At 38.7% G+C, this 21,419-nt stretch overlaps 2 protein-coding genes and 1 non-coding gene across 3 annotated transcripts; 2 read left to right on the top strand and 1 right to left on the bottom strand.

Annotated features, from left to right (window-relative positions):
• Nucleotides 1-10,076: 10,076 nt before the first annotated feature.
• LOC127077138 (small nucleolar RNA R71) lies at nt 10,077-10,183 on the bottom strand. The gene has a single exon (XR_007787113.1). It is a non-coding gene; the product is annotated as a small nucleolar RNA R71 (small nucleolar RNA).
• Nucleotides 10,184-10,382: 199 nt separating this feature from the next.
• Nucleotides 10,383-11,882, top strand: LOC127137002 (uncharacterized). Its single transcript, XM_051063502.1, has one exon. It carries the CDS (start codon nt 10,383-10,385, stop codon nt 11,880-11,882), a length of 1,500 nt encoding a protein of 499 aa, XP_050919459.1.
• A 3,385-nt stretch (nt 11,883-15,267) lies between these two features.
• Nucleotides 15,268-16,941, top strand: LOC127075012 (uncharacterized; the record flags this gene model as incomplete). The annotated part of the gene is made up of 2 exons (XM_051016447.1): nt 15,268-16,770; nt 16,894-16,941. Coding segments are annotated over 2 exons (1,551 nt in total), but the record flags the coding sequence as incomplete, so codon positions are not given.
• Between the last annotated feature and the right edge of the window lie 4,478 nt (nt 16,942-21,419).

Below are 21,419 nucleotides of genomic sequence, written 5' to 3'. Positions count from 1 at the left end.
CCTCAGCTTCTCTAGCCAGTCTCTCTTGGAGTCTTTCCTCAGAGTCTCTGATGTAGCCATTTCTGACTTGTTCAGAGATACTCTTCAGCCTATAAGACTCAGAGGTCATCCAACTAATAACTCTGTTCCAGTGTGTCCTAACAGATTTAGGATCATCACTGACTTCAGAATTTTTAGCCAGAGACTTGATCTTCTGGACTGAGGATTCTGCAACCTGTATAATGGCCTCCTCAAGGGTAGGTGTGATAATTTTAGGTTCAGGTTCAGGTGAATGAGGTGGAGAGTTTTGAGGGCTGAGATTTAGAGGTTGAGGTTCAGTTTCTGGTTCTGGCTGGGGTTCAGATTCTGCTTCTGGTTGAAGTTCAGAATCTGGGTCTGGTTGAAGACTGGGGGATGAAGCATAGAGTGGGTTTACATCTAATGGGTCAGAGTCTGGGCTAGGTACAGCGGGAATTAATGGTGGAGTGATATAAGGTTCAGATGGGCGAATTACAGATGGTTGAGTTTCAGAGGGTGTGGTGGTTGTTTGTGGTGGAAGGGAAGTTTGATTTTCAGAGGTAATGGTGGTTGTTTGTTGTGGAATAGAAGTTCGGAGGGGAGAGGTTACTTCAGTTTGTGTTTGAGTTTGTGGAGCGAAATTTTTAGCATAAATTTCAGCTATTGTTGGGGAGTTTGGGTCAGAGTGTTCTTGATCAGAAGACTCATGATCAGAGAACTCTTGGTCAGAAGAAGGGGAAAGGTAAGGTGGTGACTCATACTCAGAGGATGATGAAGAACTGTGGTGATATAGTTGATTTGGGTCAGAGGTTGTTGTAAAAGTACGGGCAATTTTTAGAACAGGTGGAGGTTGAGAGGTTCTAATGGTAGAAGGTGGTATTTCTGAGGTTGTAAAAATTGGTTGAGAGGAGAGAGGGTTAGAGGAAGCCATTACAGATTCAGAAGAGACAGGAGGAATGGACTTACCAGAGGAGACATTCAGAGGTGCTGAAGCTTTGGTGCCAGAGGTTTCTCCAATTCTGGCTTTCTTTGCCTTCCTTGCTTCCTCAGCTATCTTCTTTTCAGAAAGGCCTCTTTTGTATCTGACCAGATCTTGTACAGAGTCCAGACAGTCTTCTAGGCGAAAATCAGAGATATCAATGCCTTCATCCAGACGATCCTGAAGGTAGATAGCAATGGCGTCTCTGGGTTCGTTCTTGAAGAACCTTTCAAGGCCATGAGGCATCTTCCTCTGATCCTTCAGAGCTTCCCAGGTCACATTCATAGTGGGCTTGACTCTGATGTCCTTGATGATTCCCATACTCCTCAGATTTTTGGCATTCAGAGGCTTTCCAACGTCAATTGCCAGATCATCCATACATCTGGTCTTCTCCAGAGCATCTACCAGTCCATGCTCAATGAAGATGTCAGAGAGCAATCTTCCCAGAGGAACGTAGGATCTGGGCTTCATATTATTCCTTGTTTCTCTGACTGAATCCCTCAGATATCTGAAGAGAAGAACAGGGAGGTTGATTGGAATACCCTTCTGAATACAGTAGAGGATGCACTTCTGATCAGCATTTATATAATCTGAAGAGTTGGAGGCTGGACGATGATGGATTGTTCCCAGAATAATCTTCAGCCAAACTCGGAGGTTCTGATGAAGCTCCTTGTTCTTAGATGGGTTTCCTTCAACGTTTGCTTTGAAGATAGTAGGGTTAATGACTTCTGTGATGCGCTTGGACCTTGGAGGAATGTTGTAAATCCTTTTACCTCCAGCCTTTTCCATATTCAGCAAAGAAGCAATAGACGCTTCTGTGATAATGATCTTCACACCCAGAACAAAAGAAACGATGAACTCATCATCAGCATCTGCACATCTCCAGAATTCTTTCACCAGAAGAGGATAGATTGGACCATACAATCTGTTGAAGTAGGTTTCCCAACCTTGCTTGCGAAGATCTTCAGTTAAATCAACGCCATTTCTTTTCAAATTCTCAAAGTCCACAAGTGATTCACACAGTACATCCAAACCTTCAAAGGGAGTAGAAAGATGAATGTGTTGTTCACGTTCCAAAATGTGAGGTTCTTTGTAAACTGGGGTTGTGGTAACATCTACAACCATGGGTGTTTGAGTGTTTGAGGTTTGGGGGTTAGAAGCAGCTTCCATTTGTTGGGAGAAGTTAAAAACAGCTTGTTCTTGAGGATTCATGATGAAGATTGATGAAGAAGATGAAGAACTGAGAAGGTTGCAGAGAAAACTTCGAGAGAGGGTTTAGGGTTTAAGAGTGAGTGAGAGTGATAAGTGTGTGAAATGTGAGAAAAGTGTTTATATACTAAGGGTAAAAACACATGCAAAACGACACACATACCAGCGTTAGCACAAAACCAAAATAGCATGTTTGGGGGAAAAAATGATTACAGCTCATTAATGAATGTCTAATCCCAACAGTAAGCACACTGCTCAAGGAGATTTCAAGCGTTCTGACCTTTGATTTCTTTTGACAGCTGTCTAGAAGTTCTAAGGTTAGACGCATGTTCCCCACGTGTTGATGTTTCTGATCTTCAGGAAAACCAAAGGATTTCTGAAGATTTCTAACTCAGATATCTTCTTAACTTGGTAGAAGTATCAGAGTCAGAGGCAGAAGTATATTTGTTTTTATCAGAGTCTCATTTTACATGTTCAGAGCCAAATTTTACTCAGGACAATTTTTAATGTTCAGATTTTCTAAGATGAAACGAAATCTATCTTCAGCTAGAGGCTTAGTAAAGATATCTGCCCATTGATGTTCTGTATCAATGAACTTCAGCGTTACTATCCCTTTCTGAACATAGTCTCTAATAAAATGATGTTTTATTTCTATGTGTTTGGCTCTGGAATGCAAAATGGGATTCTTACTCAAACAAATAGCAGCAGTATTATCACAAAGGATAGGAATGTTACTCTCAAAGATTTGTAGATCTTCTAGCTGATGTTTCATCCAGAGCATCTGAGTTGTGCATAGTGACGCTGAGATATATTCTGCTTCTGCAGTTGATAGAGCAATTGTTGACTGTCTTTTGCTAGCCCAGGAGATTAAGTTGTTTCCCAGAAGCTGGCAATTTCCAGATGTACTTTTTCGTTCTATTCTATCTCCTGCATAATCTGCATCACAATAACCAGAAAGCCTATACTCTGATGTTTTCTCATACATCAGGCCCAGGTTAGGGGTTCCTTTCAGATACTTAAGAATTCTCTTAACAGCTGTTAAATGAGATTCTCTAGGATCTGATTGGAATCTGGCACAAAGACAAACGCTAAAGAGAATATCAGGACGAGTAGCAGTCAGATAGAGAAGAGAGCCTATCATACCTCGATAGAGCTTCTGACAAACCTTGTTGCTTACCTCTTCCTTCTCCAGAATGCAAGTTGGATGCATGGGAGTCTTTGCAGAATTGCATTCAGACATATCAAACTTCTTCAGAACGTCTTTAATGTACTTGCTTTGATGAATGTACGTGACTTCTGGAGTTTGATTGATTTGAATTCCCAGAAAGAACTTTAGTTCTTGCATTAGACTCATTTCAAATTCTGCCTGCATTAACTTAGAAAATTCTTGGCAAACAGAGATATTAGCAGAACCAAAAATAATGTCATCAACATAAATTTGGCATATCATGAGATCATTTTTATGATTTTTACAGAAGAGTGTAGAATCAACTTTCCCTCTGATAAAATTTTGTTCCAGAAGAAAATTACTTAAGCGTTCATACCAAGCTCTGGGAGCTTGTTTAAGTCCATATAAGGATTTCTTAAGTTTGAAAACATGTTCTGGAAAATTTGAGTTTTCAAAACCAGGAGGTTGATTAACATACACTTCTTCTGAAATATAACCATTTAGAAATGCACTCTTGACATCCATTTGGTATAATTTTATAGAGTGATTAATAGCAAATGATACAAGAAGACGAATAGACTCTAACCTTGCGACTGGAGCAAAGGTTTCATTATAATCAATACCTTCTTGTTGACTATAACCTTGAGCTACCAGTCGTGCTTTGTTTCTGACAACTTCTCCTTTCTCGTTCAGTTTGTTTCTGAAAACCCATCTGGTTCCAATGACATGAGTGCCTCTGGGTTTAGGAACGAGATCCCAGACATCATTCTTGGAGAATTGATCTAACTCTTCTTGCATAGCTGCCACCCAATCATTATCTTGAAGAGCTTCATCACAGGACGTAGGCTCAATCAGAGACACTAGTCCCAGAGGAATATCTTCAGAAGTTCTGAAGGTAGATCTGGTTCTAACAGGTTCATCTTTGTTTCCCAAAATCAACTCTTCAGATACGTTGCTACGACTCTTGACTTTCCTTGGAATTTCTGGAGATTTAATTTCTTCAGAGTCTGGAGTGACAGTTGCTTCTGGAGTTTTCTCAGATTCTACCAGAGTGATCTCTAAATCTGCAAACTTTTCAACTAGCTTTGACTTTTCAGGGTCAAGCTTATCATCAAATCTAACATGAATTGATTCCTCCACAATTTTGGTTTCTGTGTTGTATACTCTGTAGCCTTTAGAGCGTTCTGAGTATCCTAACATAATACCTTTCTGTGCTTTGGAATCAAACTTGTTCAGATGTTCTTTAGTATTTAATATAAAGCAAATGCATCCAAAAGGATGAAAATATGAAATGTTGGGTTTTCTTCCCTTACACAGTTCATAGGGAGTCTTATCCAGAATAGGTCTAATAGAGATTCTATTCTGAATGTAACACGCTGTATTTACAGCTTCTGCCCAAAAGTGCTTTGCTACATTTGTTTCATTGATCATGGTTCTGGCCATTTCTTGGAGTGTCCTATTCTTCCTCTCTACAACTCCATTTTGTTGTGGAGTTCTAGGGCAGGAGAAATCATGGGATATTCCATTAGAATCAAATAGTTCTTCAAAATCTTTATTTTCAAATTCTCCACCATGATCACTTCTGACTCTAACAATTTTAGAGTCAAATTCTTTTTGCACTTTAGAACAGAAACTGGTGAATACAGAGTGAGACTCACTCTTGTGCCTTAGGAATTTTACCCATGTCCAGCGGCTGTAATCATCAACGATTACAAGTCCATACTTCTTTCCATTGACTGATGCTGTTTTCACAGGACCAAATAAGTCAATGTGAAGAAGCTCCAGAGGCTTGGAGGTAGAAACAACATTTTTCTTTTTAAAAGATGTTTTTGAAAACTTTCCTTTCTGACAAGCTTCACACAGAGCATCTGAAGAAAACTTCAGTTTAGGTAAACCTCTGACTAACTCAAGTTTAGTTAGCTGAGAAAGTTTTCTCATGCTAATGTGGCCTAAGCGTCTATGCCATACCCATTGCTCTTCGTGAACTGACATTAAACATTTAACATTTTGATCTTTTAAATCAGAAAGATTTATTTTATAAATGTTGTTTTTCCTCTTGCCTGTGAAAAGGACAGAGCCATCGTTCTGATTAATGGCTTTACACGTTTTTTGATTAAAGATTACATCATAACCGTTATCACTTAATTGACTTATGGATAACAAGTTATGCATTAATCCTTCTACATAAAGAACATCAGATATAGAGGGAAGAGTACCATTACCAATAGTTCCGGAGCCTCTGATCCTTCCTTTCTGATCTCCTCCGAAGCCTACAAAGCCAGCGTCTTTAAGTTCCAGGCTTTGGAACATAGACTTTCTTCCCGTCATATGTCGCGAGCATCCAGAGTCCAGGTACCATGACTGGTGTCTGAACTTTGCTGCATAGGATATCTGCAACATAGATAATCTTATCTTTCGGTACCCAGAATCTCTTGGGTCCTTTCAGATTAGTTTTCCCAGAGTTTCTTACAACTTTGGGTCTTCTAGCATTTTTAAATTTGTGTTCTTGTGTGTGTGTATAGTGGTATGAAAAAGGTGATTTAATTTGGTTACTGGTAGAAGTTTTATCAGAATCAGAATCATACCCAATTCCCCTTTTATTATTCTGACCTACTCCATAAATCATGGATGCCATAATACTCCTATTTATCCCATTCTTCAGAAATTGTTGAAAGGCTTCTTCATATTTATAAATAATTTCATTTGAAGTTTGTGGTGCTTGAGACAACACTTCTTCTAATTTTAAGCTTTTTGTTTTAGCTCCATCTCTTTCTAACGTTAAAGATTTGATTGTATCTTCATGTGCTAGAATTGTTGTCTCAAGTTCACTACATTCTTCAGATTTTGCTTTAAGAAGGCCTTTAATACTTTTAACTTTTTGTTTTAATTTCTGAAGAGAGGTAAGAGTTTCTGATAAACATGATTCTAAGTCAGATCTAGAAAGTTCAGAAAATACCTCTTCAGATTCTTCATCTGAGCTGCTGGATGTGGTAGCCATAAATGCTACGTTGGCTTGTTCATCAGAGTCAGATTCTGATGATCCTGATTCACTATCGTCCCAGGTGGCCATTAATCCCTTCTTTGTTCTGAAGGCATTTTTCTTGAAGCTTTCTTTCTTAGAGTCATCTTTCTTCAGCTTGGGGCATTCATTTCTGTAATGACCTGTTTCTTTACATTCAAAACAGGTAATATCTTTATTAGGTTTACCTTTTGAAGTTGACTCTGATCTATCCCTTCTGGGTCTTGATCTTCTGAAGTTGTTGTTGTTCCTTCTTTTCCAGAGTTGCTTAACTCTTCTGGTTAGTAAGGACGGTTCTTCTTCATCATCAGAGTCTTCAGGTTCAGAGTCGTCAGTATCTGCAGTTTCGGCCTGGAGAGCTTTGATTCTGTCTGACTTCCGTCTTTCAGATCTGGACTTCAGCGCCACTGACTTGTTTCTTTTCTGAGGCTCATCCTCCTCTAGTTCTATCTCATGACTTCTGAGAGAGCTAACAAGTTCTTCAAGGCTGATGTTGTTCAGATCCTTTGATAACTTCAGAGCAGTAACCATTGGTCTCCATTTCTTTGGCAGACTTCTGACAATCTTCTTAACATGATCTGCAGTAGTATATCCTTTGTCTAGCACTTTAAGACCTGCAATAAGAGTTTGGAATCTGGAAAACATAGCTTCTATAGCTTCGTCATCTTCCATCTTGAAGGCTTCATATTTCTGGATCAACGCCAGAGCCTTCGTCTCCTTGACTTGGGAGTTTCCTTCATGGGTCATCTTCAGAGAGTCAAGTATATCTTTAGCCGTCTCTCTGTTGGTGATCTTTTCGTATTCGTTGTATGATATAGCATTTAGAAGTATTGTTCTGGCCTTGTGATGATTTTTGAACTCACGTTTTTGATCTTCTGACATTTTGCTTCTGGGAACTTCAGCTCCATTTAAGGTTGGAGGTTTGTATCCATCTGTGACAATGTCCCAGAGGTCAGCATCATAACCAAGAAAGAAACTTTCGATTCTATCTTTCCAGTAATCAAACTTTTCTCCATCAAAAACAGGAGGCTTGGCATTGTAAGAATCTTTCTCATTTGAGTGGGCCATTTGTTTTTCTCGCACTGGATCTCTCTACACGGTTAAGTGTTTGATTTGAAAATCAATAACAGAGCCGGAGCTCTGATACCAATTGAAGGTGAGAAAAACAAGAAAGGGGGGGTTTGAATTGTTTGAAAAATAAGCGCTTTTGCAAAATGAAATCACACAATGATTTTATACTGGTTCGCTTATAACACAAAGCTACTCCAGTCCACCCGGCCAAGGTGATTTCGCCTTCAACAAGGACTTAATCCACTAATCTTGAAAGATTACAAACAACCCCTAAGAGAAAAGAAAATCTCTTAGTCCTCTCAAGTCTACAGACTACAACAAGTCACTTGAGGAAATCAAATAAAAATAGATACAAGATGTGTAATCTAGAGTGCTTCTAAGAAAGCAAATATTACAAACTTAAGAACAAATTTTTCACTTGATAAGCAACAGCTTAGTGAAAATCTTTGAAGAACAAAGATGTTTTTCTTGAGCGTGATATAATTTCAGTATAGTTTTGGCTAGTGATTTCTTGGTGTATACTGAATGAGATTTCTTCTCTATTTATAGGAGTTGAAGTAGAGTTGAAGTAGCGTTGAATCTGTTGGATATTGAGATGTAATTACGCCATTCCATTAATAGCTTCTGCAGTAGACTTTTTCACTTAGAAGTGACTACTTACCACAATTAGTATCTTCTCTCTTGGAAGTGGAGATTAACGTCTCTTTCTAATTGAGGAAATCCATTTGCAGAACTTTAACTTGGCTTAAACGTTACTTCATCATGATTAACAATTCTGATTAGAGTCTTTGTGTATCTGGAGAAATTGGCTTCTGATGTTATCTCTTGAAAGTTCAGATGACGCTTGATAACTTCAGACTTTGCAAAAGGCATTTGTTCAGAGTCAGAGCTTCTAGACTTTACTTCATGTTCAGATGCTTCTGATATTTTGTAGTTTTGTCCAGAGTCAGAGCTTCTTGAAACGAGATTTCACTTTAGATGCTTCTGATACTTGAGATTTTGCATCTGATCTTGTTGTACATCTGATGACATCATCAGATTTATTTCTTCTTTCTTTAGAACCCTGCACACTTAGAAACTTTTCGTTAGGGTGCCACTTTTGGTTTCATCCTTTGTTATCATCAAAATCATGGAATCTATTGTAGAACTATTTTTGTTCTTACAGATACAACTTCACCCTAGAAAATCCTGGTTAATTGAGCTCCTAACAAGATTCACCTTAATTACTCTAAAATGGTAATACTCACGTGTTCAGCTATGACATTATGTTGCGGTTAGCCAACTATGGATCTATGCCTCTTTATACCTTGTGTCGTACCTCGAAAAATGAGAACACGACGCTCGTGAAACACAATCGCACGCTCGTGTGATGGACTAACACAGTCGCCACCGAATCATGTTATTTAATTGCTTTATACCTTGTGTCGTACCTCTTTATACCTTGCTTTAATCATGTTATTTCTGATTATAATTATGTCTTGCTAAATTTTTCTGAGTCCAACGTATGAGGACCGTCGTTACCAGATAGTGGAAACTAGGCATCGATCCTAAAAACAGTGAGAGCGCTTTAGGCATCGTTTAGGATCTCATTGTTTTTCAAAATATGCTTTCTAATTGAACCGGGTCAGCGAGAGCAAAATCCTGTGGTTAAGAGGTGTGGTTTTAGTCAATAGCGCGAGAGTGTGAGATGGAGTCTTTAAACCAATATTTTCTACAGAACGTAATAAAATCGTAATTTGTACCTGTATTCTACCTAATCCCTTAGGAACGAGGAATCCATATTCCAGACTCGTTTTATCATCATTTTCAAACCTCTAGCTATTAGCGTTTATATTTCTGTTTATATCCTTTTAGACTTTAGCCTTAGATTTGCACTGGAACAATAGATAACATTAGTTTGACTATTAGTCTCTATGGGTTCGATAATCTTTTAAAATTACATGATAGACTGTGCACTTGCAGTCATCATTCGACAAACACGTATGGACGCGATCAAGTTTTTGGCGTCGCTGTCGAGGATTAATTTAATCAATATTGTGATTCCTTTGTTGCGCAGTATAGACTAAGGCAACAAATTTTCTTTTTCGTTTGTCGATTGTATGCCAAACACTCGCTCTTAGAGCAAGGAGTTAGAGCAACCAATTGACGATATCGAGCGTTATCTTAATTTAAAATGCTGAATCAACAATATTCGTATTAAATACAATCTTCCTGATCCTATTATCCAAATTTCAGAACCAGAACCGATTATGACCAAAAGACCACAAAACCGTCAGTTGAAGTATTATGATGTTCCATCGCCAGTAGAACCACATAACAACATTGCTGACCCTGCCATCAATAGAAATGATTTCGAGTTGAAACCTTCGCTGTTATCAGCCGTTTAACAAAACCAATTTTCAGGTAGTCGTACAGACGATCCTAACTTACATTTGTCAGTGTTTGTGCAGTACGCAGACACGGTAAAAGAAAATGGTGTCAGTAAAGAAGTGATTAGACTATGTCTTTTTCCTTTTTCCTTAAGAGATAGAGCTAGAGCTTGGCTCTAGTCTCTACCTTCAAACTCTATAACCACATGGGGCGAGTTGAAGAAAGTCTTCTTAGCCCGATATTTTCCACCAAGCAAAACATCTATGCTAAGAGCTCAAATCAATGGGTTTAAGCAAAAATACAATGAATCTCTTTTAGACGCTTGGGAAAGATACAAGGACATGACGCGACTTTGTCCACATCATGGACTTGAAGAATGGCTGATTATCCATACTTTCTACATTGGTTTGTTGTATAACACTAAGATGAATTTAAGTGATGCCGCTGGCGGTGCTCTAATGGACAAATTGTATGACGAAGCTTATGAACTTATAGAAAACATGGCTTAAAATCATTTCCAATGGAGAGGTGAACGTGTTGTTGTAGAAAAACCAACTCTGAAAGGCGGAATGTACGAAGTTAATGGCATAGACCACGTCAATACTAAAGTGGATGCGCTTACTCAAAAGATTGAAAGCTCGGTCATAACACCAACAACTACCGTAGCTGCTATAACACCAAACTGTGAATTATGTGGAACCCCTGGGCACACTAATGATAATTGTCAGTTATTGGTTGGTGTTCCCACTGACCAAATAAACTATGCTCAAGGAAACTCATATTCAAACACTTACAATCCTGGTTGGAGAAACCATACGAACTTTTCCTATAAAAGTAACAATGTTTTGTTTCCACCAAACCCAACACCTGCTATTCCACCTGGCTATCAAAAAGGAGCCCATGTTGCTCCACAAGCACCTAGAAAGTCAAATCTGGAGATCATGATGGAAAACTTTATGAATGCCCAAGCTTCACAAAACAAAGAATTTGCAAATCAAAATGCTCATACGAGTGAATTCATGAAACAATTGTCGAATAAGTTCGATGATATGGCTACCCATAACAAAATGTTAGAAACCCAGATCTCCCAAGTAGCCCAACAACAAGACGCAATAGCAGACCTAGCTGGAGCATTTCCTGGTAAACCACAACCAAACCCACAAGGCCATGCTAACGCTATCACACTTCGAAGTGGAACAGAATTAGATGAACCAATTGACCCAAGAATCCAAAATCCGACCATGTACCAAAATTCTAGTAAGGGAACCGAAAAGGTAAACGAACCAACCAATGATGGGAAAGAAGACGAAAGCGGAAAGGCAAAAGATAAAGAACCACCTTATGCGCCTCCGCCACCATACAAACTACTTATACCTTATCCCCAAAGACTTGTTAAGTCCAAAAATGAAGGACAATTCAAGAAATTCGTAGAACTTCTAAAGCAACTTAATATCACTATATCATTCACAAAAGCCATTACGCAAATGCCTTCATATGCTAAATTCCTTAAAGATATTCTATCTAACAAGAAAAAGCTTGAGGATGACGAAACTGTTATGCTTACCGCTGAGTGTAGCACTATTATTCAAAACAACATGCCTCATAAACTAAAAGACCCAAGTAGTTTTTCCATACCATGTGTAATTGGAAAGTTTATCATAGACAAAACTCTATGTGATTTAGGAGCTAGTGTTAGTTTAATACCCTTATGCACATGCGAAAAACTCAATCCAGGAGAATTAAGACCAACAAAGATGTCTCTACAACTAGCTGGCCATTCTGTTAAATTTCCAGTAGGTATGCTAGAGAACGTTCCCTTTCGTATAGGACAATTCTATATTCCCACCGACTTTGTAATAATGGATATAAAGGAGGATTCCCACATCCCTATTATTTTAGGAAGACCCTTTTTAGCCACATCCGGAGCCATCATAGATGTGAAGAAAGGTAGGCTAACATTCGAAGTTGGAGAAGAAAAAGTTGAATTTCTCTTAGCTAAATTCCTACAAGCACCAGCTATAGACGAATCATGTTGTTTCTTAGACGTCATCGATGAATGTGTGAAATAAATGGAGAAAGAACCATCTAACTATACTGAAGTACTATAGATTCCAACACCTCATATATTCGAAGACGATAATTGGCGTGAGCCATACGTAGATGACAATCTGAGAGAATGTCTAGCACTAACACCAAATCCAATGCCATGCCCAAAGAGACCTTCAATAGAACTCAAAACACTACCCAAAGATCTAAGGTATGAATTCTTAGATACCGAGCTTGAAAGACCAGTTATAGTCAATGCTGACTTAGGACAGATAGAAACTGAAAAGTTACTCCATGTCTTAAGAAAATATCCAATAACTCTAGGCTATAACATCTCCGACTTAAAAGGAATCAGTCCCTCTATATGTATGCATCACATTATGATATAGGAGGACTGCAAAACCTATAGAGAGCATCAGAGAAGAGTAAATCCTATCTTGAGTGATGTAGTAAAAGAGGAGGTACAAAAGCTATTAGAAGCAGGAATTATATACCCGATATCTGATAGTAACTGGGTCAACCTGATATATGTCGTTCCAAAGAAGGGAGGTGTTATCGTTGTTAGTAATGAGAAGGGCGGATCCGTAGCAAAAAGAACTCAAATTGGATGGAGAATGTGCATAAACTATAGAAAATTAAATAAAGCCACTCGTAAAGATCACTTTCCATTAGCTTTCAGTGATCAAATGCTTGAACGACTGGATAAACATTCTAACTTCTGCTATTTAGGCGGATACTCAAGATTCTTTCAAATTCCTATCCATCCTGATGACCAAGAAATAATACTTTCACATGTCCTTATGGTACATTTGCCTATCGATGGATGCCGTTTGGACTGTGTAATGCCCCTGCAACATTTCAGAGATTCATAGACAACATAATGGAAGTATTTATGGATGACTTCTCTGTTTGTGGGCAAAGCTTTGAAGGATGTCTTTCGAACCTAGAAATGGTACTTGAGAGATGCGTTAAGGTCAATCTCGTATTAAATTGGGAAAGATTCCATTTCATGGTCCGACAAGGAATTGTACTTGGACATGCCGTATCCGATTGAGGGATTGAAGTGGATAAAGCAAAAATCAAAATTATAGAACATCTTCAACCTTCGAAAACCGTTAGAGAAATTCGCAGTTTCTTAGGACACGCCGATTTCTACCGACAATTCATTAAGGATTTCTCTAAAAATAACTAATCTGCTAACGAGCTTATTAATGAAAGACGCTGAATTCATATTCGACGAAGAGTGCTTAAAAGCGTTTGAACATCTGAAAAATAGTCTTATTACCACACCCATTATGAAACCACCTGATTTAAGTAAGCCATTTGAGATAATGTGTGACGCTAGTGATTATGCCGTTGGTGTAACACCCCGAATTAAATAAGAGGATTATTTAAATTAAGTTAATAATATATTTAATAATTTAATTAAATAAATTGAATTATTGGATTATTATTATTATTATTATTTGGAATAATAATTATTTGGAAAATATATAAGTTGGAATAAGGAAAAAGAGTTTTCATTTTTGTAAAAGGGTTTTACGTGAAAACGGTGAAGCTGCAGAGAAGAGGAGAAAAGGGCAAAGAGGAAGAGCTAGAGAGCAAGGGTTGAAGAACGGAAAAGCTTGAAGCTTAGAGATTGTCGGATTATCTCATGTAAGGGGGGTTTATCGTCGTTTAATGGGTATTATAGATTAACATGTAATGGGTAGTGATAAACCGTTGATTTGACCCTAATTGGGATTGTTGAATGCTGAAAAATTGTGATGAATAAACTGTGTTTAAGCTGAAATTGAATCGGTAATTGTGTGAGTCGTGATTCCCCGAACGTATCGCTTTTTACGGAATTGGAATCGGAGGTCCGGAAGTCCTCCAACGGCGGAAAATGCGGAGAATTCTGCATTCTGCCTTGTGTTAGCGCAGGAACAGCTTTCTGTCTTGCGTTAACCGGTTAACCCAGGGTGTTAACCGGTTAACACTGTTATGAATTGTGAAAAATTGCTGTTTTATCTGCGTTAACCGGTTAACCCAGGGCGTTAACCGGTTAACACTGTTAAGTTTTGGGACAGGAAGCGTGTTTGAGTTGCGTTAACCGGTTAACCCAGGGCGTTAACCGGTTAACACTGTTGCAGAGTGGGAAAATTGTTAATTGAAATGTTGTGTGCCTAATTGATGATTGCCTATATCGGTGGGTGACATAGTAGGGATTGGGTTACGTTGTGAAGTAATATTATAGTTAAGTCGATGAGTAATTTTGTTGGGTTTATATTATGAAGTGTCGATACAAGTATGACTGAGTTGTTAAGTTGTTCCGTGTACGGAAAGTTGTTGAAAATATTGAGTTGTAGGCTTGGTGAGCCAAAGTTGATTATAAGTTGATTTTGTTGAAAACATTGTTGTGTTGCTATTATTATTATGTTGTCGAAAATTTAAAGTCGTGTATGCCATGTACATTCATATGCATTAAGTCGGAGCGTTGCTCACACCACGTTGGCCTGGATTGGCAAATTTTAAGTTGAAAGTTGAAGGCTTATGCCTTGATGCCCAATAAAATGGCAATGATTTTAAGTTGGGAGTTTTACTCCGAATGGTACCACATGCATGACGAGTCGAGTCTCATTAGAGTTGCATTTTTGTTGGTTTGTTGTATGGATATTTAATTTATTTGAGAAGTGGGGTTTGTGTTGATATTGAATATGAGTATGAACTGTGTTGATATTGAATATGAGTATGAATGGTGTTGATATTAAGTATGATGTTGAGTTGATGTGTCGTTACTGAATGCATGATGTGATTAGGGTGATTAATGTGTTAAATTATTTAACATGACATGATACTTTATAATGCTTATTATATCGATTGAGGAACTCACCCTTACAACTATTTTCAGGTAACGAGCAGTGATTGAGTAGGAGCTAGTGCCTGGAGTCTAGTGTAGTCTACTTAGTGGGTCGTGCTCTGATAGATGTAACATCGGGACGGGATGTTTTAATTAGTTTATTGTTGGTTGTTGAACCTTTTTACCTGTAATATGTTATATGTTTTGAATGGTTGGTTGATTCTATCCGCTGCGAATTATGCAAAGATGTTATTTTGATTAAATAAAGAGCATGGCAGTTATTATGGTGTGAAGAATTGTGTGACACCCTTAAATGCATATTTACTCTGATTGATATGTTGTTATTTTAATTAAATATTTGGGGTATTTTAGAAGGGTGTTACATTAGTGGTATCAGAGCAGGTCGGTCTGTCCGGCCAGTTGTCGTGTCGTTACTGTCTAACAATTGTGTATTGTTACTAATCTAACTTTAAGTTGTGTTGTAATGATAAGTTGAAATGGCTGGAAGGAATGACGCTGCAATGGCTGCCGCAATGCAAGCGATGGCACAAGCTGTGCAGAACTTGCCAATTGCTGGTGGAGATGCTGGATCACGTAGCTTGGCGACTTTTCAAAGAGAGAATCCGCCGGTGTTTAAAGGGAAGCATGATCCAGACGCGGCCTTGGGATGGTTGAAAGAGATTGAGAGAATCTTCCGTGTTATGGATTGCACTCCAGCTCAGAAGGTTCGGTATGGTACTCACATGCTAGCAGTCGAAGCTGATGACTGGTGGCTAGAGACTCACGAGAGGTTGACCGTGGCAGGTGAAGTCATTACTTGGGATGTATTCCGTAGGGAATTCATGAGAAAGTATTATCCGGAAGATGTCCGTGGTAAGAAAGAAATTGAGTTCCTTGAACTGAAGCAAGGAAACATGTCTGTCACTGATTATGCTGCAAAATTTGTGGAGCTGTCCAAATTTTATCCTCATTACACTGGTGCTGGTGCTGAATTTTCAAAGTGCATCAAGTTTGAAAACGGACTGCGCTCTGAAATTAAGAAGGCTGTTGGGTATCAGAAGATACGCATTTTTACTGAATTGGTTGATAGCTGCAGGATATTTGAAGAAGACAATAATGCTCATTACAAGATTGTCAGTGACCGCAGGGGCAAGCAACATCAAAACCGTGGCAAGCCGTATGATGCCCCAGTGGGAAAAGGGAAACAAGGAGCTGCTCCGGCTCAGAGGACTAGTAGGGGAGGTGATCCTGCTGGTATAGTTTGCTTCAAATGTGGTCAGGCTGGTCATAAGAGTAATGTATGCACTGCTGAAGTAAAGAGGTGTTTTCGTTGTGGTAAGACTGGCCATGCAATAGCTGATTGCAAGCACAAGGAAATGATTTGTTTTAATTGTGGCGAAGAAGGGCATATTGGAAGTCAGTGTCAGAAGCCAAAGAAATCTCAAACTGGAAAAGTGTTCGCATTGACCGGAACTCAAACCTCCAGTGAGTACAGACTTATCCGAGGTACATGTTTCATAAATGGTACTCCTTTAATTACTATTATTGATACCGGTGCTACACACTGTTTTATTTCTGCTAACTGTGCTCGAAGACTGGGTTTAAAATTGTCCGCTTTGGATGGTGAATTGATTGTTGAGACCCCAGCTAAGGGATCAATAACTACTTCTTTGGTATGTTTAAAATGTCCTTTGTCGATCTTCGATAGAGATTTCTATGTTGATTTAGTATGTTTGCCGTTGGATGGGATGGATGTAATTCTTGGTATGAACTGGTTAGAGTATAATTATGTCCATATAAATTGTCATCATAAGTCGGTAAGGTTTTCCACTCCTGAAGAGGAAGGAGTTGACTTATTACCTTTCGGAGAATTGCGAAAATTGATGAAAGAGGGAGCTCAGATGTTTTCTTTGATGGCGACGTTGTCGGTTGAGAGTAAAGCTAAGATTGAGGAACTGTTAGTGGTGAAAGAATTCCCTGAAGTTTTTCCTGATGAAATTCCTAGTGTGCCGCCAGAGAGGGAAGTTGAATTTACTATTGATCTGGTACCGGGTACTAGGCCTATTTCGATGGCACCGTATAGAATGTCGGCATCGGAATTGTATGAATTAAAGAAGCAATTGGAAGACTTACTTGAGAAGAAGTTTATAAGACCAAGTGTGTCGCCGTGGGGAGCTCCAGTGTTGCTAGTAAAGAAGAAAGATGGTAGTATGAGGCTTTGTATTGATTATAGACAATTGAATAAAGTAACGATCAAGAATAAGTATCCACTACCGAGAATAGATGATTTGATGGATCAATTAGTGGGTGCTTGTGTGTTCAGTAAAATTGATTTGAGATCGGGCTATCATCAGATCAAAGTGAAAGATGAAGACATCCAGAAGACAGCGTTCAGAACTCGGTATGGACATTATGAGTATTCTGTGATGCCTTTCGGTGTGACTAATGCGCCGGGAGTATTTATGGAATACATGAATCGTATTTTCCATACTTATCTGGATCATTTTGTGGTAGTATTTATTGATGATATTTTGATTTACTCTAAGTCCGAAGAAGAGCACAAGGAACATTTGAGATTAGTGTTGGATGTTTTGAAAGATAAGAAATTGTATGCGAAGCTGTCCAAGTGTGAATTTTGGTTAAGAGAAGTCAGTTTTCTCGGCCATGTAATTTCAGGAGAAGGTATTGCTGTAGATCCTTCCAAGGTAGAAGCTGTGTTGCAATGGGAGACTCCTAAGTCGGTTACCGAGATTAGAAGCTTTTTGGGGTTAGCTGGATATTATAGAAGGTTTATTGAAGGATTTTCTAAGTTAGCACTTCCGTTGACTAAATTAACTTGTAAGGGTAAAGCTTTCGTGTGGGATGTTCAGTGCGAAGAGAATTTTAATGAATTAAAAAGGAGATTGACGTCGGCGCCGGTTTTGACTTTGCCAAATCCGGAGGAACCGTTTATAATCTACTGTGATGCTTCATTGATGGGTTTAGGAGGTGTGCTCATGCAAAATAATAAAGTAATTGCTTATGCGTCGCGACAGTTAAGAATTCATGAAAAGAACTATCCTACGCATGATCTTGAACTTGCTGTTGTGGTGTTTGTGCTAAAAATCTGGAGGCATTACCTTTATGGTTCCAGATTTGAAGTTTTCAGCGATCATAAAAGTTTAAAGTATCTATTTGATCAGAAAGAGCTGAACATGAGACAACGTAGGTGGTTAGAATTGCTTAAGGATTATGATTTCGGGTTGAATTATCATCCAGGAAAAGCAAATGTTGTGGCCGATGCTTTAAGTAGAAAGACCTTGCATGTGTCAGCAATGATGATTAAGGAGTTGGAATTAATTGAGCAATTTCGTGATATGAGTTTGGTTTGCGAAGTAACCCCGCAGAGTGTAATGCTAGGAATGCTAAAGATTAATAATGATTTTATGGATAGTATCCGAGAGGCACAGACATTGGATGTGAAATTAGTAGATATCCTTAATCGTTGTGGTCAATCAGAGAAGAGTGACTTTAAGATTGATGCGAGAGGTGTGTTGAAATTGGGGGAAAGAATTTGTATTCCTGATGATGCGATTTTGAAAAGAAGCATTCTAGAAGAGGGTCATAGAAGCAGTTTGAGTATTCATCCAGGAGCTACTAAAATGTATCAGGATTTAAAGAAAATATTTTGGTGGCCCGGAATGAAAGAAGATGTGGCTCGTTTTGTGTATGCGTGCCTAACTTGTCAGAAGTCAAAGATTGAGCATCAGAAGCCGGCTGGGCTAATGCAACCGTTGGCTATTCCAGAGTGGAAGTGGGATAGTATCAGTATGGATTTTGTTTCTGGTTTACCGAGGACAAGTAAGAGTTTTGAAGCTATTTGGGTGATTGTTGATAGATTGACGAAATCGGCTCATTTCATTCCGATTAGAATGAATTATCCGTTAGAGAGATTAGCTGAGTTGTATATTGAGAAGATTGTAAGTTTGCATGGTATTCCGTCGAGTATTGTTTCGGACAGAGATCCTAGATTTACATCGAAGTTCTGGGAAGGTTTGCAGAGGGCTTTGGGGACTAAGCTGAGATTGAGTTCTGCATATCATCCGCAGACTGATGGTCAGACTGAGAGGACGATTCAGTCATTAGAGGATCTTTTGAGAGCTTGTGTTTTGGAGAAGGGAGGTGCTTGGGATTGCTATTTACCTTTGATTGAGTTTACCTACAACAATAGTTTTCATTCGAGTATTGGTATGGCGCCGTTTGAAGCTTTGTATGGTAGGAGATGTCGGACACCTTTATGTTGGTATGAGTCCGGTGAGAGTGCTGTGGTTGGACCGGAAATTGTTCAACAGACTACAGAAAAGATTAAGATGATTCAGGAGAAGATGAGAATTGCTCAGAGTCGTCAGAAGAGTTATCATGACAAGAGAAGGAAGTCACTTGAGTTTCAAGAGGGAGATGATGTGTTTCTCCGTGTTACTCCGATAACGGGGGTTGGTCGAGCTTTGAAGTCAAAGAAGTTGACTCCTCGATTTATTGGTCCTTATCAGATTTTGGAGAGGATAGGAGAGGTAGCCTATCGTATCGCTTTACCGCCGTCACTTGCGAATTTGCATGGGGTTTTTCATGTGTCTCAGTTGAGGAGGTACATCCATGATCCGTCGCATGTGATCCAAGTAGATGATGTACAGGTGAGAGATAACCTGACTGTTGAAATATCGCCTATGAGGATTGAGGATCGAGAGTTGAAGCAGTTGCGGGGTAAAGAGATTGCCTTGGTGAAAGTAGCTTGGGGAGGACCAGGAGGTGGCAATGTGACTTGGGAACTGGAGAGTCAGATGAAAGAGTCTTATCCAGAGTTATTTGCTTGAGGTATGTTTTCGAGGACGAAAACTCTTTTAGTGGGGGAGAGTTGTAACACCCCGAATTAAATAAGAGGATTATTTAAATTAAGTTAATAATATATTTAATAATTTAATTAAATAAATTGAATTATTGGATTATTATTATTATTATTTGGAATAATAATTATTTGGAAAATATATAAGTTGGAATAAGGAAAAAGAGTTTTCATTTTTGTAAAAGGGTTTTACGTGAAAACGGTGAAGCTGCAGAGAAGAGGAGAAAAGGGCAAAGAGGAAGAGCTAGAGAGCAAGGGTTGAAGAACGGAAAAGCTTGAAGCTTAGAGATTGCCGGATTATCTCAGGTAAGGGGGGTTTATCGTCGTTTAATGGGTATTATAGATTAACATGTAATGGGTAGTGATAAACCGTTGATTTGACTCTAATTGGGATTGTTGAATGCTGAAAAATTGTGATGAATAAACTGTGTTTAAGCTGAAATTGAATCGGTAATTGTGTGAGTCGTGATTCCCCGAACGTATCGCTTTTTACGGAATTGGAATCGGAGGTCCGGAAGTCCTCCAACGGCGGAAAATGCGGAGAATTCTGCATTCTGCCTTGTGTTAGCGCAGGAACAGCTTTCTGTCTTGCGTTAACCGGTTAACCCAGGGTGTTAACCGGTTAACACTGTTATGAATTGTGAAAAATTGCTGTTTTGTCTGCGTTAACCGGTTAACCCAGGGCGTTAACCGGTTAACACTGTTAAGTTTTGGGACAGGAAGCGTGTTTGAGCTGCGTTAACCGGTTAACCCAGGGCGTTAACCGGTTAACACTGTTGCAGAGTGGGAAAATTGTTAATTGAATTGTTGTGTGCCTAATTGATGATTGCCTATATCGGTGGGTGACATAGTAGGGATTGGGTTACGTTGTGAAGTAATATTATAGTTAAGTCGATGAGTAATTTTGTTGGGTTTATATTATGAAGTGTCGATACAAGTATGACTGAGTTGTTAAGTTGTTCCGTGTACGGAAAGTTGTTGAAAATATTGAGTTGTAGGCTTGGTGAGCCAAAGTTGATTATAAGTTGATTTTGTTGAAAACATTGTTGTGTTGCTATTATTATTATGTTGTCGAAAATTTAAAGTCGTGTATGCCATGTACATTCATATGCATTAAGTCGGAGCGTTGCTCACACCACGTTGGCCTGGATTGGCAAATTTTAAGTTGAAAGTTGAAGGCTTATGCCTTGATGCCCAATAAAATGGCAATGATTTTAAGTTGGGAGTTTTACTCCGAATGGTACCACATGCATGACGAGTCGAGTCTCATTAGAGTTGCATTTTTGTTGGTTTGTTGTATGGATATTTAATTTATTTGAGAAGTGGGGTTTGTGTTGATATTGAATATGAGTATGAACTGTGTTGATATTGAATATGAGTATGAATGGTGTTGATATTAAGTATGATGTTGAGTTGATGTGTCGTTACCAAATGTGTGATGTGATTAGGGTGATTAATGTGTTAAATTACTTAACATGACATGATACTTTATAATGCTTATTATATCGATTGAGGAACTCACCCTTACAACTATTTTCAGGTAACGAGCAGTGATTGAGTAGGAGCTAGTGCCTGGAGTCTAGTGTAGTCTACTTAGTGGGTCGTGCTCTGATAGATGTAACATCGGGACGGGATGTTTTAATTAGTTTATTGTTGGTTGTTGAACCTTTTTACCTGTAATATGTTATATGTTTTGAATGGTTGGTTGATTCTATCCGCTGCGAATTATGCAAAGATGTTATTTTGATTAAATAAAGAGCATGGCAGTTATTATGGTGTGAAGAATTGTGTGACACCCTTAAATGCATATTTACTCTGATTGATATGTTGTTATTTTAATTA

This window comes from Lathyrus oleraceus, chromosome 4 (genome assembly GCF_024323335.1).
Source record: "Lathyrus oleraceus cultivar Zhongwan6 chromosome 4, CAAS_Psat_ZW6_1.0, whole genome shotgun sequence".
NCBI lineage: Eukaryota > Viridiplantae > Streptophyta > Magnoliopsida > Fabales > Fabaceae > Lathyrus > Lathyrus oleraceus.
This window is presented reverse-complemented; position numbering and strand designations above follow the sequence as displayed.